At 37.4% G+C, this 18947-nt stretch overlaps 1 protein-coding gene across 7 annotated transcripts in view; it reads right to left on the bottom strand.

Moving 5' to 3' along the window:
* Nucleotides 1-18947, bottom strand: part of CNOT1 (CCR4-NOT transcription complex subunit 1) — a 101495-nt gene that overhangs the window by 3527 nt on the left and 79021 nt on the right. For 4 of the 7 annotated variants that reach the window (XM_015074543.3, XM_015074542.3, XM_015074541.3 and 1 more), the window contains 17 exons: nt 18648-18825; nt 17685-17815; nt 15533-15829; nt 14719-14859; nt 14521-14625; nt 13647-13766; nt 12297-12488; nt 11353-11495; nt 10795-10903; nt 10523-10692; nt 9636-9888; nt 7183-7431; nt 5850-6013; nt 5538-5655; nt 4014-4115; nt 1048-1221; nt 107-256 (listed from right to left, as the gene is read on the bottom strand). In XM_015074543.3, coding sequence (XP_014930029.1) covers nt 107-256; nt 1048-1221; nt 4014-4115; nt 5538-5655; nt 5850-6013; nt 7183-7431; nt 9636-9888; nt 10523-10692; nt 10795-10903; nt 11353-11495; nt 12297-12488; nt 13647-13766; nt 14521-14625; nt 14719-14859; nt 15533-15829; nt 17685-17815; nt 18648-18825 — 2796 coding nt within the window. The remainder of the gene's footprint in view (nt 1-106; nt 257-1047; nt 1222-4013; nt 4116-5537; nt 5656-5849; nt 6014-7182; nt 7432-9635; nt 9889-10522; nt 10693-10794; nt 10904-11352; nt 11496-12296; nt 12489-13646; nt 13767-14520; nt 14626-14718; nt 14860-15532; nt 15830-17684; nt 17816-18647; nt 18826-18947) is intronic. The other 3 variants (XM_015074544.3, XM_015074547.3, XM_015074545.3) reach the window with 1 other exon arrangement.

The following is an 18947-nucleotide window of genomic DNA, read 5'->3' as shown; positions in this document are numbered from 1 at the left end:
CATAATTCAGTGAATCTCATCCAACCATGAGAAATTTTTAAATCTGGTTGACTCCCAAATAGACCACTCACAGACACAGCTGAAAATTTAAGTCAAACCAATTAACCTGTAGGTTGCTGCGCAAATCAGACAGAAAAGTGACCGGTGATCGAGTTTTAAGATAGGAATCCAAATCCTTTTTGAACTGAGGTGGCATCACTCCAGTAAAATTGGTAAGAATCCGGGGTGCAATGTTAATTTCACTTAACATATCCACCTGCCACAGATAGATACAATAATCAAAACCAGAAGCATATGTAGGAGTTAACAGCAAATTCCATCTGTGCTAAAAAGGATTGTTTTTCTAAAACTATACAATGTAAGATCTTACAAAGAGCTGCCACTTTTTATTAATCTGTAATTAAAAATCTATAAAAGGTAGGAATCTCTCATTCTGTAGTAAATCATCTTTCTAAATTAAGGCAGGATAGGTACCTTCTGTGAACAAGCCTAATAATGTGTAGCACTAGTTATTTTTTTCCTGGACTTGGATTTCAAAGTAAGGGTACAGAGGAGATATTGCTCACTCACCAAGAGCCCTAGTCTTTGAAAAGATGCCTCAGAAGAAAAGAACATCATACTTGTTACTTTAAAAAAAATGCATGTGAAAGAAAAAGAATACAAAATACATAAGAATTACAATAGCTGCATCAGGGTGACACACAAAAAATACCTGTGGAATACAGGTATTATAAATGTCTGTTCTGAAATTCTGTGCAATCAGGGCCACCCAGCAAGTGACTGGCCCAAAACCTTGGTTGACGTTCTGCAAAAATTAACTTACTATCAAAATTAACTAAAAACAGCAGCTAGGCAAAACTGTAAACCAATATTCAGCAGGCTTAATAACATGATTGCCCCCTACCCCCAAAGAGCATCCTTATCTAACAAATAACTTATATGTGGTTTATGCTGGGGAAAGACAGGTTAAATAAGTCTACAACCAGAGAAAAGGACTGAAATACTAAGATGTAACCTTGTTTTTCCTTGAAATGTTTAGAACTTTACCTTCAGATTAGGAGTGAATGGGTCTGGGAGCCTCATGTTTCTTGGGAAGGCACTCAGGATGAGATTTCTTAGCTGAATACAATTAGGTGGGATCACATCACAGAATCCATAATGATAATCACAAAGGAACTCAGGGAAATCATGCAAAAGAACCAGCAGCACTCTCAAAGTGCCCTATTTTTAAAAAATGAGAAAAACATTGGTTGTTTTCATATTAAGTTGGAAAGTTGGAGTAACATTTATACTATCATGAATGTTAACTCAAGTAAACAAGATAAAAGTATAAAGTATGCTTCATTAACAAATTACAGGCTTTAATAAAAAATTGTGTCACAAGTGATTTACCAAAATATATACATGTACATCTGGAAATCACCAAAATCTAATTTTGGGGACTTAATACCTTAAATGCTGTATACTAGAAGAGGCTAGCAAAAAAAAAAAAAAAAAAAAAGACATAGGCTTCTAACTTCAGAAGCTGAAAAAACATAATTTATGAAAACCAAGAATGTAAAAGAGCCAAAATCAATTACATGTTTAAAAAGTATTAAAGGAGCGTGAACCAAAATTGGCTGTTTGAAAAGATTAATAAAATTGATAAACCCTACTAATGGAAAAAATATTAATAGCAAGAATGAAATGGGACCATCACTACAGATCCTACAGACATAACAGTTTAAGAGAATGGCCCCCAGTTATATGCTAATAAATTTGACAATTCAGATAAAATAAACTACTTTAAAAACCAACTTGCCAAAACCCCAATCAAAATAAAATCTGAATGGGATGCCTGGGTGGTTCAGTTGGTTAAGCTCTTGGTTTCAGCTCAGGTCATAATCTCACGGTTCATGAGTTTGAGCCCCGCATCGGGCTCACAGCTGTCAGTACAGAGCCCACTTGGGATCCTCTGTCCCCCTCTCTCTGCTCCTCCCCACCCTTGTGGCTCTCCCCCCACCCCCAGCATCTCTAAAATCAATGAATAAGAGCTCCCCAAACTTTTTTTTTTTAATTTTTAAAGAGAACTTTCCCCAACTTTTTCAATGAGATTAGCATAATCTTGACACCAAAATTTGATGTGAAAAGTCACACAAAAATCCTAAATATCAGAAATAGAAAGAACAGTGATATATCATGACCAAATGATTCAAAATGCAATGGCAGTTTAAACATTTTAAAATTAATGGAGTTATAATATTAACAGAAAAAAGATGTTTTACATTATCTTGAATGCAAAAAGGCATTCAATATGACTCCATAACTATTTAATGATTTAAAAACTCAACAAATTATGAATAGAGGGCATTTCCTTATTCAGATAATGGTATCTGCAAAACAAAACTAGATTTATAAAAACATTATACTTAATGGTGAATAACTAAAAACCTTCCTTAGGATCATTAATGAGACAAACATGTCATTATCACTCTCTTCTATTCAACACTTTCCTGGGAGTTACTGGCAAGAAAAAGTAAAACACAAACCCAAAGTTACATGTTGATGGAACGAATACAGAATACACTTCTCCCCACAAAAGACACTCATAAACTCCCAGAAAATGTAAATTTTGCAAGGTAGCTGGATCCAAGGCCAATATACAAAAATCAGTTTGTTTCTATACATTGCTACCAAGTATGAAAAAGTTTAAAGACATTTTACAATGTCACCAAAAAACCCACAAAATGTATAGGCATAAGTCTAAAGAAAGAGGTTGAAAAGCTCTATTCTGAAAACTACAAAGCACTGCATAGTAAAATTAAAGACCTAACTAAATAGAAATATTCATGTTCAGGATTGAAAGCTCAATATTATTAAGATGTCTATTCTCTCCAAAATGATCTAGAGATTCACTGCAATCTCAATCTAAATCCCAGCCAGCTTTTAGAAGTGAAGATGACTGTGTAGTTTTATGCAACGGCAAATGACACAAAATAGCCAAAATAATCTTAAAAGAGAGCAAAGTTGAAGAGGAATCACTTTGCTTGATTACTCTGGCTTTATATGTAAGTCTTACAACTCAAGACAGTTTTATAACTGCCCTAAGAACACAAAACAGATGAACTAGAGAGACACCCATACACAAATGGTCATTATTTTGACATAGGTGCCCAAGCAATTCAATAGGGAATAAAGAATGGTACTGAAAAGCTGTACATTATTTATTGGGGTGGGGATATAAGGAAAGAGGAGGAAACAAATCTTACCATACACAAAAATAACTCTGAGATAGGTCATACCTCCTAAGCGTAAAAGCCAGAATTATACGGCTTCTTGGGCAGTGAACAGAGCACACACAGAAGAGAATGCGACTTGGGACTGCCAAAGATTTCTTACGTCAGATACAAAAAAAAAAAAAAAAGGTTTCTTACATGAGATGAAAGTAAAAACTTGGTAATTCTGACTACATTAAAGTTTCCATTCCTCAAAAGACACCCTACTTTTAAGGGAGTAAAAAAGCCACAAGAGTAGGAAATGTTTGAATATATATTAAACAAAGGGCTTATATCCAGAATGTATGAAGCAGTCCTATAAAAAGAAAACAGATAATCTAGTAGAAATATGAGCAAAAAACTGGAAGAGGAGCATCACAAAAGGATATCCAAATGGCCAAGCTATTCATTTAAAAAAAAAAAAAAAAGAAAAATCAAGGGAATCCAAACTAAATCCACAATGAGATCCTACTGCACAACTGCCAAAATGGCTAACACAAAACAGTAAATACCAGGCACATGCTGGTGTGTCAATTAACAGCTATGTATATTTTATAAAAGTAGTAGTATCTACTAAAGCTGAACATATGGAATACCCTGTTCGGGTGCTGGTTATACAAGAACATTTGACTTTTGCACTTTTCTGAATATATATTATACTTTAAAAGCTTAATAAAAAATATTAGGCCTCACATTCCCAGTTGAGAGTGTGTAAGTATTTTTAAATTTTATTTTAATTTGTAACTCTAGATTAATTACCTTATAGAGGATTTGCATAGGTTTGGTGAGTTCCACATTTCTAAGGAAAGGCGCTAAATATTTGAATAAATCAATCAGTAGCTGTGCATACATAGGCCATCCCTGAAAGAAAGAAATGTACATGAGTCCTAATTCTACTCGGGTGCTGTTCTACCACCAAAAAGTTGACTTGTTTACTATCTTCTTCAGACTAATAGAACTAGAGAATACTGACATAAATAAGTCTCTTGAAGACTGGCATTAAAAAGGAGTAAGGATAATTACAGAAACAGTGAGAAATATTTAAAACAAAATGGCTCCAGAATTCTAGGATGTATGGGTCCTTGTGCCTGTAAGCAAAATTTGAAGAGGAGTAGTAAACCTGGAGAAAATTCCAGACACAACACAAAACAGTCAACTAAGAAACTGACAGAGGTCTGTTTCCTTCCTTCTTTCCTGTATTTATTTATTTTTAAGTTCCTTGTTTTAATTAAGTCCTAGGTCTCAAACCATTTCTTTCCCCACTCCCAACTCCTGTCAAATAATTTGATCCAGTTAATAAAAAGTTCACACTATAAATCCTCTATTTTCAGCCAAACATGGCTGAACCTGTCACCAACTCCCAATTTTACTAAGTATGTTTATTTGGGGGCAATTTTATTCAATATGTTATTGTGTTTCTCCTCCTGGAATATCAAACAATATACACTCCATTTAAGGATTAGCTCACTTTCTTTTTTGCCAAGCACATTAGTCATATTTTCTTCTGAAAGGCCAATCAAGGATATGTTCTACCATATTCATTTGCCATTTAATTGCAAGATGGGAGAGAAATCTCTCGTGTTAACTATGTTTATTGCAATTACACTTTAAAAACTCTTTACTAAAGGGGGCACCTGGATGTCTCAGTCATTTAAGTGTCCTACTTCAGCTTAGGTCATGATCTCACAATTTGGGGGTTCGAGCCCTGCATCGGGCTCTGCACTGACAGCTCAGAGCCTGGAGCCTGATTTGGATTCTGTGTCTCCCTCTCTCTCTGCTCCTCCCCTGCTCACACACACACACTCAGTCTCTCAAAAATAAACACTTAAAAATAATATAAATTAAAAAAATAAAACTCTTTACTAAAACTTGATCCTAATTTCTCCAAATACAGGCCAGCAGTCTTCACCCTTGAGTGTGACAGTCTTTAGCATTTAAGGTGAGAACCTGTAAAACTGGCGGGTTCTAGAACTCCATTATTCGAAGTTTTATATATAAGTCTACAAAGGTGCTCCAAGGTTTCAGTTTTTAAAAAGTCCTTAAGAAATTAACACAGATGGCTCACAAGACACTTGGAAAAGCAATACCCTAATCACCGAGGAATGGCTTCTAGGCAGAGGCAGTCAAGTACTTGTTAAACCTCTCTCCAAAACTTTACTCCACATGAAATTATTCTCGACTAAACCTGGAATAAGTAAAATTATTACTAAATGACTAAAAGTGCTAATAATAAGCTCCAAGTAGTTACAGTCTTCATCTGTAGGAGATAAACTGCAGCCACACCTTCTGCTGTGGCGTATGTGCCAGCATTCTTGCAATAAATATCCGATGGGAGATCAGTTCAAGCCAGGCATACACAAAGCCAGGGGCTTTGGTAGGCCTCAAGATGTGGAATGTATTGCTGAAAGAAGAAAACCTTAGTCAGAAGAAGGTCCAAGTTAAATATGGTGAATACCACATCAATATAAGTAAGTAACATTCAAGATGTATTACAAATCAACATGCCTCAAATCCACAAGAATACTACTTCTCAAATTTTACCAACAAAACAGCAATCCTTAATGGGAAATCTCTATTAAATCCAACAATACTCACCAGAAAGCTGTAAGTGTCTGGAAATTAATGGTTTCCAATACATGCTCAGGTGCATTGAGTTCCAAGAGCAGCATGATAAAAATTCGATGGTAAGGAAGCTGCTGAAATTCACTTTGCCGGACATCGTGATCCTGCAGGAGAACTCCCACGACTATACCAAGAACCTACGGAGCACACAGATTACGAGTCTGTATATCATAAAAATAATTCACTTACCACTCATCAGACAAGTTTTTTTACCTTGTATTCTTAAGTCCCACATTAAAGGACACATATCATTTGAATACAAAATTATATGCTGGCACCCAAAAGGGCCATACACTGATGTGGCCTGCAGAATTTTGTTTTCTTTGAATTTCAATGATCTTAGACCAGAAACATACTCTCCACAAATACTGGTTTTTTTGTAAGCTTTAGAAAGGAACATGGTACATCGTATTCCATCATGTTAATACAATGTAACAACCTAATTTTTCTGGTCTGATGTGAGTAAAGCGGACAAGAAGCAAAATGGTTTATACTTCTCTTGGCATTTAATAGACGGAAAGCCAGGGAAGCTCTCAGGCTGCAGAAATGTCTCACATACACAAAGAACTGGAAGTGCCTGGGCAGCTCAGCAACAGTCAAGCCTCTCTTGATTTTGGCTCAGGTCATGATCTCATGGTTTGTGGGATAGAGCCCCACAATGGGCTGGGCTGACAGCGTGGAGCCTGATTGGGATTCTGTCTCTCTGCCCTTCCCCAGCTTGAGTGCTCTCTCTCAAAATAAATAAATTTAAAAACACAAAGAACCATACTGCATTCCACTGGATTTTCCCACTGGAGAGTGAGGGACAGGGCAACCTACTTGTAATTACCCAAGACCAAACTCTAAGTTCGTTTTTGCAGTTTTAATACTGAAATTTCCAGGAATTCTATATATGTCAAAAGAAAACCATTTTGTTCCTTTAAAGAAAACAATCAACTGCAATGTCACTCCTGGTATCTGAGGTGCTAATCTGTTATCAGTGGACAGGTCGAGCCACCCCATTCAGGGTGATTCTGCGCATAGCCCAAAATTCTACATTATCTAAATATCTTCCAGTATAGTCATTACCAAACATTAACATACTGAAATACCTTCTGGTGGTTGGAGGGGGAGGAGGGGTGGACTTTTAGTTCAGACACTACACTCTTCTAATATTTAATGACTATGTTTATAATACTATCTATGAGTTTAATTTCAGGACAGAAAAAGGGCTATTACAAAATGTTTTGGGGAAGGGACTGGGCCCTAAGAACCACTGATGCAGGCTTCAAGTGTATCAACACTAAGGCAAGAGAGAATTTCAGACCTTGTTCAGCAGATTAATCTTTGTGACAGTGTTGGTGGCCTCCCCTGAGTGCTTCACTAGCAGTGCAATGAGGCGGACAAAGGCATCCAGGTTGTGATAGCACTTGGCTCGGATCATGGTGGGATTAGCAGCAGGATTGTGCTGCTGCTCTGCCTGAGCACGGTAACTGATTTCTACACACATTTCAGTACACAGACGAAAGAACCTTGTTATGAGGTCATCAGTCTTCAGGATTCCTTGCTGGTGCATCTACCAAAGGAATAAAAATATAAAACACAGTGAGATATAATACACACAAATAATTTTTTAATTTTCATATTTAAGAGGTATTCTCCCATTTACTCCTTGTCACATTTCTACTTCTTACTTTGTAAAAACAGGGGTCATGAAAATGATTTATCCATTAAGGACAGATGACAGAATTCCTTAGTTTTAAGTTTAATGGAGAACAGAAATGATGGAAATTGAGAAAGAAATAGTAACATGGCAATTTTGAGTTAACAGTCCATAGCCAAGTAAAGTGGAAAAATTAACTAGGCAAACGAACCAACTTTTAGTAACCTACTAAGTCATAGTTAGACATTCTAACCAATTCATAATTCCCCCAAGTAAGAGATTAAATTATGTATATTTTACTTTTTCCACAGAATTTAAGATGACTTCTCCCGACTGACTTAACCAGTAACAAAATTTTTAAACTCCAACTAGCTGCAACATGAAAAGTCAAGTAATAATTTGCACAATAAGTAGGTACCAAAGAAAATAGCCACAGATCATACCTGGCTACTTAAATGTAAATTGAGTTTATTTCGACGTAAATTGTTTAAAATAACACGGACAGAATGAATTTCTTCAAAACAAAGGATAAAGAACAAATTTTATGACATATGATTTGGAAGTGAAGCAGAGAAGTTATTTGGCTAGTACAAAAAAAGAAGGCAGTATAAGAGGTGTTAAGGGTGCAGAGGGAGAAGGAGGTCAGTGCTTAAAGAAACCAAGCCCAAAATGGAAACTTGACCGATATCTTGGAAACTTTAAAACAATTTCACTGTCCCTTGATAAGCAGTAAAATAACTGAATTGAAACTTATGTACCCTAGGCAAGACAGAAAGTCAGCAAAGGGACTTTTGTACATTGAAATCTGAGAAACTACCAGGAGGAGGTAACAAAGACAGACTGCTGTTATCAAGGAGGTCAAGGAAGAAAGAATTCTCAAAAGGATGCAAAAGAGAATAAAAAGTATAAATACAGTATCTTTTTCAAACAGAGATAAGAAACAAGAGTAAATAAGCCAGCAGGAAGAGCTGAGACAAGCGCCACATCCATACCCATGAAATTTTGATGATCACAAAAAAACCCCAACTGATTCAAAGTTCTTCCATCCAAATCAGAAAATCAAACTGTAAATATTCAACAACAACTTTGCAATAAGGTGTATTTTAAAATTCTTTTAAGGTAGAGACCTACTTAGTATGATTTATTTACCAAGTTAACATTCATCTTGAACAGTAAATCCAATTTTTAACTTTTAAAATTCTAATCAGCTCTTCCATAATCCACTGTCATTTATTTGATAATAGATCTAATTGCAATCTTTCTTTGGTTGCACACCTATGCTTTGGTCTCAGTTTAAAAAATATAATGGTCAATCTGCAGAAATAAGCAGATAAGCTAGTATCTCTCCCTGAATAAACATTACAATAGTTCTACTAAAGGAATTCTAAGGCCAGTTCAGCAAAAGCACCACTCAGGCAATTAAGTAGTATGATCAGGACAAACTGGCTACTGAGTATGAATCCCTTACAGTGGTTGAAAACAGCCAGTAATAATCAAAAACAGAATGCTAAAATGGTACCATCACTCTCTTCCTACATTGTTGTTTACTCATCCTGTTCAAATATTCTTTTCTAGGAAATGGTTTCCTAACACTTTAAGTCAAAGTCCAATTTAGATAAAATCACATGAAAATAAATAGAAACTATTTCCCAAAAAACCATGTTAACCAATTATAGGCAGATAAGCTACTTAGTTTAGAAAATACAATAAAAGGCTCTACCATTTAAATATTTAAGATTTTGTTGCATTTTCTTATTTTTAAAAACATGGGCTATTATGAGAATATTAATTAGCCCCAAATTCCCTATTGATTATCAAGCTAGTAAAATTACTACATACATACATGTGGCTATTTCATTATTCATTATCTGATCCACTGTATTTTGTAGCTATGACTACTGAAATGGGATAAATAGAACTAAAGGGGACGTGAAATGTTGAATTTACTGCTTAGTGTCCAAAGATGAGGAATGAAATAGGCTTTATCAATTTAACAGAGTAACGATGCTGACATTTTGGTTTACATGAGTATGGAGGTAACTGTCTGACCACAGGTACATAATACTGAGCTTAAATATTGGAGGCATCACACCCTACTTATGTTGAATAAAAAGCACCTTTCTTTCCAAAAGCTCTACCTGTCCAACAAACGCAGAGAAAGCTTTGGTACTGTCACGGCCAGCTGCTGCTGAATGGTAGAGATTCACCCATTCCCTCAGAAGATACTCTGCCTTCTCCCTCAGGCCTGGAGGATCATCATACTCTGAGGCTTGAGAGATCCCAGAATGCATCATAAAGTTAGGGCCTCCATGAGCACGATCAATCATTGCTTCATAGTTGGATCGCACTACTTCCATCAGCTGGGGCAATCTAGTACAATAAATCCAGAGTGAAAATCAGTCTACTCATGGTTGTGATTTCACAGACATACAGTTGGACAATCTGCTTATTTAATAGAAACCACAACAGTGATTTCCATACTTAAGCAAAGCTATCTTTGGTCTCTTCCTGTTTACTCATGACCACATAATATGCAAATGACTGACTGACCTCACTTAAGCCACTTCTTGACCCAAAAAAAAATGATGCCTGTTGAGATGGAGCTGGTGTGCATAGTTAACAAACACTCTGTGCGCCTACCATGTGCCATAGTTTGTTATTTATCTTAATCTCAACAATTCTCTGAGATACTATTTCTATTTTATTCAAGAAAAGGCTTGAGGAGGGGGGGTAAGTCAACTTGCCTAAAATCAAAATTTAAAGTGCCAGGGCTTAAACACAGGACTCCTGACACCAAGTCTAGTACTGTATGTACTGCTTGCTCTACAGCAAGGTGGCTTGGCGGTTAGTTAAGCTCTCATACTTCAAGGGACAATATTAGGCCTCACTAAAGCTTCCCACATGTTGTACAGCAGTTCTAATAGGTAATGTTAGTAAATCTGCACATTCATTTCTAAAGCTTGTTCTTAGACTCAACACACAAAGATCCCATCACCATCCTCACCCTTCTGGAGCATTGCCTCTGGAGTGAGCATTAATCCTCATGAGAGTTTCAATGGTGTGGAACAGATCTGCCTCAGTAACATGAGCAACACTCCTTTCATCCACCAGCAGGATTTTTACCAATTGCATAGCAAATGCCACGGCCATGTAGTTTAAACCATTCTCCATTGACTGGCAACACAGAAAGCACAACGTAAGATAAACAACACTTATGGCAAACACACTTCCCAGCTACCAGAGCCCTTTTTCTGTTTAAGAAAATTCCTTCCATACCTGTGCTAGGTGAAGATCATACTGCTGCATATTAACCAAATGATTGCGAATTAGCAACTCCACTGCTTCAACATTGTATTTATATTCATCCCGACATTCAATTAGGCACCTAGAAAAAGTGTTTCTTTACTCATATAGGCTTAACCATACTGTAACAGGTAAAAGAAAGATCCTATTTTATTCAGTGGTAATTTGTTCCAAATTAAGGATGCTTTGAGAACCAAATGCAAATCAGTATCCAAAATTCAAAATAGCCAATAATGAAGCAGAACAGACAGCACAGTGTTAAAACTCAAGCTTTTCTTTCAAAGCCTAGAAAACAAAGCATTCCACTTAAGACAATGAAATATTTATATGTGAACACCACTGCCAAGAAATCATTGAAACCTTTTAAAACCAATGATCTGCAATTTATTCCCCAAAGCAAAGTACTGGTTTTGTATATTCGTCAAAGTCCCATTTGCCTTCTAGAAAAAAAGGAAACCTCTGGACATGAAAAGGGCCATGTATCTTAGAAAGCAGTCTAATAAACAGTACTTGTTTAAGATGGATACTGACCTTGTGATCTGTTTGTTACACCATGGAGACCCATATGCCCGGCCATCCTGAAGAGCTTTTAAGACCAAAAGGTGGCACTCCCTGTAGCGCAGCAATAGGTCAGCATCAGCACCACTTGTGGCATCTAGTAAACCCTCTACAGCCTATGGAAGAAAAACAGTATTCACAAACATGGAAAATATAGTATTCAGCCCAACTTTCAAAGCCAAAAACCAAACCTTAACAGAAATTACAATATATCTTCTGGAGCCTCGAGTTAACAATGTCTCCACTCACCAAAACCCTTTTTTCTCACACACACACACACACACACACACACACACACACACACACACTCTCTCTCTCTCTCTCTCTCTCTCTCTCTCTCTCTCTCTCAATTCTAATTTATATTCACATGTGTTCTTCACATAAAAAGTCCCACTGTCCCTACACAGTCAAAATCCAATGGTCCGTAACAACCCTCCCACATAACCCACCTACGTGGATCAACCTTTCCCTCCAAATCTAAAGTGCTGTCTTTTAAAGTTTCTTAAATAACTGTGTTTTCAAAAAATTGTAATAAAAAAAGATTTTCCCACTTTGCCGTTGGTAAGTGCCATGACTACATTCTGTTCTGGGAAAAACTCACCGTTTTTACCAAACAAAATTTGTTTTATCTTAATTTTAAAATCTGAATCTAACTTAAGTAGGCGACGGTGCAGGTCACTAGATTTACAAACATAGTTTCTTCTTAAAAATAACATTTAATGGGGCACCTGGGTGGCTGAGTCAGTTAAGCATCTATCTGACTGTTGACTTCGGCTCAGGTCATGCTCTCATGGTTCATGGGATTGAGCCCCCATGTTGGCTCTGTGCTGATGGGGTGGAGCCTGGTTAGAATTCTCTCATTCCCTCTCTCTGCCCATCCCCTGCTCCCTCTCTAACAAACTTAAAAAAGAACTAACCTTCTGGAGCAATCCAAGAGCAGCTATGGCATCCCGAGAGTTTCGAGATAATACTACAACCTCCAAAAGACTTCTAAGAGCCTGAGCTTGAGGATTCATGGCCAAAGTTGGTGGGATGGCATGTAGGTGCTGCTCCAGTTCTGTAATGCACTTATCATAAATCTGAGCTACATCATCTGTTGCCCAAGCTTGCTGTTTGAGAGAAGGAAAGAACCAAAAAAGAGATAAGCAAAAATTTTTCAGATTTTTTCACTGGCACATGCAGCAATTAAAAAGTATTTTAGTATGTTTACTCCCTTGATTCCCCCCCCCCCCCCCATCAAAACAGAGGGGCGGCTCTTCCATTCCCTTTCCTGAACTATTCAATCTTAATGACATGAGGTGGGGCAGTGCAAGGCAGGGATGCGAGAAGGGGTACTTCAACTTGACTATGGAAGGCCTGACAGACATCAACATAATCAAGTAATCAAAGAAAACAAGACAGATAATGGGACAGGATATAGCCTAGGAAAGTAGGTAATCCAAACCACAGAAAATATAGTACCCAGTCCAGCTGTCAAAGCCTAACAGAATAATAACACAGCATCATTTCTGTGATAAATATATCAAAGATGCACTATTTGAATCTATTCCTGAGAACATACTGAACAAATCCAAACCAGGACATTCTAGAAAATAACTAGCCTGTAGTCTGCAAAAGTGTCAAGGTCATGAAAGATGAGGAAAAGGTAAGGTGCTATACCAGACTGACCTGGAGGAAACTTTAAAAACATAACTAACTAAAAATGTGTGATTCTGAAATAAGTCCTTTTAACTATAAACAGATGATACTAGGACACTTCATAAAATCTGAATGAGGTCTCAGGATTAGGTATTAATGTATCAGTATTAACGTCCTGATTTCAATAGCTGTACTATGGTCACACAGGAGAATGTCTTTGTAGATAACACAGACCAAAGTATTTGAAAGTGATTGGGACACCAGGGTCAGCATCTTATATTCAAATGGTTCAGGGGCAAAATGTTTTCCCCTACATCTCCCAACTTTTCTGTAAATAATTATATCAAAATTTTAGAAACTCTTTTTACAAAACATAGGCAAAGTGATGGGGTCACCATGTAAATTCCTTTAATTAGGCCAAAACATGAAAACCAACCTCATGGATTTAAAAAAAATAAAAAAGTTCCTCTGTGTGCCATCCTGATCTAATACAAAGAATAACTATACTCATCAACCGTGGGGTAATTTTCCCCCCTTTAACTTAAACTCTCAGGAAGCAAGAGATAGATTTGATAAAAACATTCAAATTAAAATGTAAAACATTCAATTTAATCCAAGGAACAATTTACCTTCATGGGTTGGGCTAAAAATCCTGTAGGCTGACTTAAATCATTTGTGGGCAAGAAGCCAGGCACATTGCGTGCAAACTCTTCATAAACAGCCAGCTGCTTTGGGTCCACACCACCAACCTGGAAAGAAGAAAACCTATTTTGACAGGATCCTCTTCACAGAATCGAAGCAAAGTTCTTTGAAAGTGGAAAGTTTGCATGGAAGTACGCACAGAGATTCTGGAAAAGGCACACAGGAGTCACTACAGCATATAATAGTGTAATTGCACATGTATGTGTGTGCACACAACTCACAGTGTTTCCCATTTCCCTGAATCCTGTCAAAAGTCCCCTTTGTTTAAAAATTCATTTGAGTTTTTCTAGGGAAAAATACCTCAAATAGGAACACATAAAGTGAAATTCTCTAATGGAGCTGGTAACAGTGATCAGGTTTCTTACATCTTCTCACTAATAAGTAGTTAATAATTAAAACAGAAGTACTAGAAGGCAAGACCAAGTTGTGAAACACAAAAACTAACAGGCACATGAACTCTTTACATAGGGATGCGACAACTGGCAAGTGCATGCAATCTAAGGTAACTTTTCTTTTTTAAAATTGTTTAAGTAATCTCTACACCCCATGTGGGGCTTGAACTCACGACCCTTAGATCAAGAATTGTATTCTCTACCAACTGAACCAGCCCAGTGACCCCATCTAAGATACCTTTATGCCTTCTCCACAGGTAGCCTACAAGTGATACGCGCTACTGAGGGTGGGATATTGTCTCAGAAACAACATGTAACCCCACTGTCTAAGTCCTGGTGAGGAGTTTAAGCAACATAAACAGAAAAAAAACAAAGATGGGTAGGGAGAGACAATGCCCCCAATTCTTACTTTCAGCCTGATTTGCTCTGGCATCCGCTCAGCTTGATATGTTAACACAACAGGATCACAGTACCTGCGACCTTCTTGCCTAGCATGTTTTCTCAGTTCAAATTCCTGCAAATAAAAAAAGTCACTGAGGTTCTTGTTATGAGGCATTTTCTTAAATAGAAAAAAAAAATACTTAAATGGCAAAGGCTAAACACTTACAGTTGCTAATCTCTTGTCCATCTCAGGACCTGCTTTTTCTACTGCAGTCTTCTGAATAAAACAGCAAGCTAATTCACAATTGTCCTGAGCTAACTGAGCAGCTGCCTGATCCATCATTTCCCTCTGTTGTGGCGATGCAGTCTTTTGGAAGGGGAAGAGAAAGAAAGAAAACAATTTAAAGTTTTCTGTAGATAGATAGATAAGACAGATAATAGGAGATGCAATGCTTATACAAATTTTTAAAGTTCTGACTCTATTTATGACTTACTAGCTGTGACCACAAAATAGCCTAAAATCATCTTCATCTGTAAGATTAAAATACTACTCAACCCAAACACTTTATTTTCAGGTTGTTATGAAGACAGTGAACAATATGGAAACAGTAAAGCAGTTAAAAAAAAAAAAAAAGGGTGGGGGAGGCATCATTAACCATGGCACGTAAGACCCAAAATTAGCAAATGAGTTAACCTGAGGAAAGAGTGTAATTGTGTGTGTACACAAAGTCACTTTACACAGTTTTCCACTGTACCTACAAGTGCTTTAATCTAAATTCTTAATAATTACCAGAAACAATATTGTTAACTTCTGTATTTTTAAACCCTTCATGTCTTTAAACCAATAAATATTTGGATATCTACTATCTGCAAAACACTGTGTTGAGGATACAATAGTGAGCAAAAAAACATGAGGCTTCACCTCACAGCATTTACAATTCAACAGGAGGAAAGACATCAAATGTGATGACATGCAAAGAAAAAGAAACTCAGGCACGCGTAAGAAATTATGTATTCCACCAAGAAAATAATCGACCTACACGAAGGGCTGAGGCAAAACTGTTTTTCAGGTTGGTAGATATGCTCATAAGCAAAGGTTCCCTGCAGGTAATCATAGCCATTCCAGCTGTTAAGTTCCGCATCATGTGATGAGCTGCTATTCGCATTCGAGATTCCTCAGAATCCAGGGCAAAATCCTTCCTGACTATTTGCTCACAAGTAGTCATAGCAATCTTAATTGATCGATCCACCACAGGATGGACCAGCTCCTGGACAGCCCGTTCAATTGCCTGGCGCACACACTGCTTCAACTGTGGATGAGCCTGAAACAAGGGAATCTAGGTGGGGGAAACAAGTTAAGTCAACAGCTTGTTTAAGGTAAGACAACCCAACTTACATCAGTCATCACACCTGTGATTTTGGAAATGACTTCAAAGTTAACCATTAACTACCAATTTCTACTTTAAATTAACCAATGAAAAGCTCAGGAAATAGAAGCTAGTCTACAGAGAGAGTACTATTCGTTATACCTTATGATATGTGATAATAAATAGGTCTTTGCGTTTTTAAAAATTCTAAAAGTTTGATGTGCAAATTTTTTATTGCAGGATCCATTATGTGCTTAGTTAAAATCTGTAGCTTAAGTGCTCTCAAAGACCCAGCCGCTTCGGGGCGCCTGGGTCGCTCAGTCAGTTGAGCGTCTGACTTCAGCTCGGTCATGATCTCACAGTCTGTGGATTCAAGCCCCGCGTTGGGCTCTGTGCTGACAGCTCAGGGCCTGGAGCCTGCTTCAGATTCTGTGTCTCCCTCTCTCTCTGCCCCTCCCCTGCTCATGCTCTCTGTCTCAAAAAGAAATAAAAACATTCAAAAAAACCTTTTTTAAATAAAAAAAATGTAGCTTCTATAGTTGCGTGGAGAAATAAATGCAGAAAGAATCAGGTTAACAGAGAAAAGGATTTCTACAGAAACATTACTACAAATAATTCTCCAGAATAGCAAACATTTACATTACCATATATTGAAGCCACTTTGCTTCACCTGAATGACTGTTTCTAATCTTTTATCTCTGGTATGCCCTAATACTCACTTGATCTCTTTAACTTAATGAATTTGTGAGAAACTTCTAAAATACTCATGATGGATACATAAAAATATTCAGATTACTGACAGTGTTATAAAGGGGAATCACAATTTCTAAATCTAAGGGCTCCCCCCACCCCACAAAAAATTAAGTGCCATGGGGGTACAGGAGGGAGACCTAGGTTAAGATTTTTTAATTTTTTAATGTTTACTTATTTTTGAGAGATAGACACAGCGTAAGCAGGGGAGAAGAGAGAGAGAGGGAGAGACAGAATCTGAAGCAGGGCCCAGGCTCTGAGCTGTCAGCACAGAGCCCAATGAGGGGAGTGAAATCACAAACCATGAGATCCTGACCTAAGCCGAAGTCAGATGCTTAACCAACTGAGCCACCCCGGCGCCCCTAAAATGATCTTTTTTAAATCCCTTTGTGTCCTTTAAATAAAAAAGCTCAATGTATTAACGTTATTCCTGTATTTGTGAACATGGGCAGTTTCTAAAAATCAAACACCATGAATATTCCAGTATCTGATTCTGAACAAGTGTTAAATAGACTAAAAGAAGATAATCATCACTCTCAATACACAGAGTAAAATACCTGTAACTATTGGCATTTTATATGACTTCAGACCAAACTTCCTTCTGGAATATAGAATGTAACTGAAAGTATTAAGTCCCACTTTTAGATCCTGGCTTGGAGACTTTACACATACACACAGGAATCAGCTCAGTTCTAGCTATCTACCAAAAGAAACGGCTTAATGCAAGGGCTAAGGGTGGCAGGATAATGAAAATAAACAGCAAAAAACTATGGAATACTAAGGATCTTTTGGCCTGTGTAAGGTAATCTTGGCCATTGTGATTATATCGCCAGCTGATTAATACCACAGGGTTTAGATATGAGTAACCAACATAGGTGATTTCCAGTCACAATGACTATATTTTTAGAGTAGGAAAAAATCCCAGCTATACTATACAGCAGTTGCCAATCCCTCCTTCCTGTACAAAATCCTCTAAGATCTAGGAATCCAGAAGGAAGGAGAAAAAGAAAAGGAAGGTGACCCATTTACCTTGTCATAAAGTAGGAATTGGGGGATGGAGCAGTTGTTTACTTACTGTTGGATTTAAGGTAATGTGTGGTGCCAGGCCTGCAAGGGAATAGACATTGATGTCGTGGTAGCTGTACTGTGGCTGTGGTGGAACTGTGGCTGTACAAGTAGTACTGGTAGCTGGTGTTGTAGAAGTTGCTGAGTGTTAAAGACATAAAATAAGAGCTAATAAAAAGCACATTTCTTGACTTTACTACAAAATCAAGGCATTAGGCAGTCTTTAACTGGATTAGTCTCTTGGGGGTGGGAGTGGGGGGTGAGAATGGCATAGGTCTCATTTTCCACCCTAAATTATAACAAAAAAATTTCTATTGTTTTAATACAGAGATTTGAACAAAGTATGTAAAGCTATGTCAGTGACAATACCCCTGCAAAATACCCTTTGCAGTTGCAAAGAAATCAACTGTGAGGACATGCTACAAGCCCAAGACTTGTTGATAACTCTTCATTATAGACGTCTCTTTCCCATCTAGGCTGTTCTCTGGTTACAGTTGGGGATTCTTAGCTACTGACGAATGAGACAGAATGACAAGCTGGTTTATTCTTACACACCTCCTAATCTTTCATTCAATACTTCTATAGCCCCCACATTTCCAATCTATGATCCACGTATAATAATCCGCCCCCTGGGCAGGTCTAGCTGGTAGTCTGGCTACCATGTGAGGAGTAACACAGGCCCACCGTGCCATGCAGTTCTTTCTGATCTCAAACACTCTAAAGAATAACCCGGCTTAGTTGGGATAGGAATAATGATACTTAGTTAAGAATACCATTAAGAATTACCCAGATGAATTCTGGAACTGAAGACAATACCTAGACATTACTAACTTCTCCTTAATAATTCAGATGGCTCACCAAAAAGTATACAAAATTTCAACACATTATGTGGAAAATTATAACTTGCTACATGCATAAAGATGTACCATTTAAGAAAATTCTGGTAAAGCAGAAGGCTAATTATCATACTTACTTGTGGTTGTGATGGGAGGGAGCTCTTCTGGCTGCTTGACATCTTTCTTTGGAGCAGAGAGTTGCTCATCTAAGTTCTTTAGGCGATCTTTATCCTTTAGGAGGTTTCCAGGTTTTAGCTCATTGATGTCTAATGCAAGGTTCTTGCAGAGGACCTCAATCTCAAACTTCAAGTTTAACTGCATAATTCAAATTATTTGAATTTTGAAAACAAAAATGTAGTTTTATTCACAATATATACTATTCTCATCCAATTGTTACAGTGCTTCCCCCCCCCGCCCCCTGCAATTCTCCGCCTTTC

This window comes from Acinonyx jubatus, chromosome E2, assembly GCF_027475565.1.
Source record: "Acinonyx jubatus isolate Ajub_Pintada_27869175 chromosome E2, VMU_Ajub_asm_v1.0, whole genome shotgun sequence".
In the NCBI taxonomy this organism is placed as follows: Eukaryota; Metazoa; Chordata; class Mammalia; order Carnivora; family Felidae; genus Acinonyx; species Acinonyx jubatus.
Note: the sequence above shows the minus strand (reverse complement) of the source record. Positions and strands in the feature narration are given on the sequence as shown.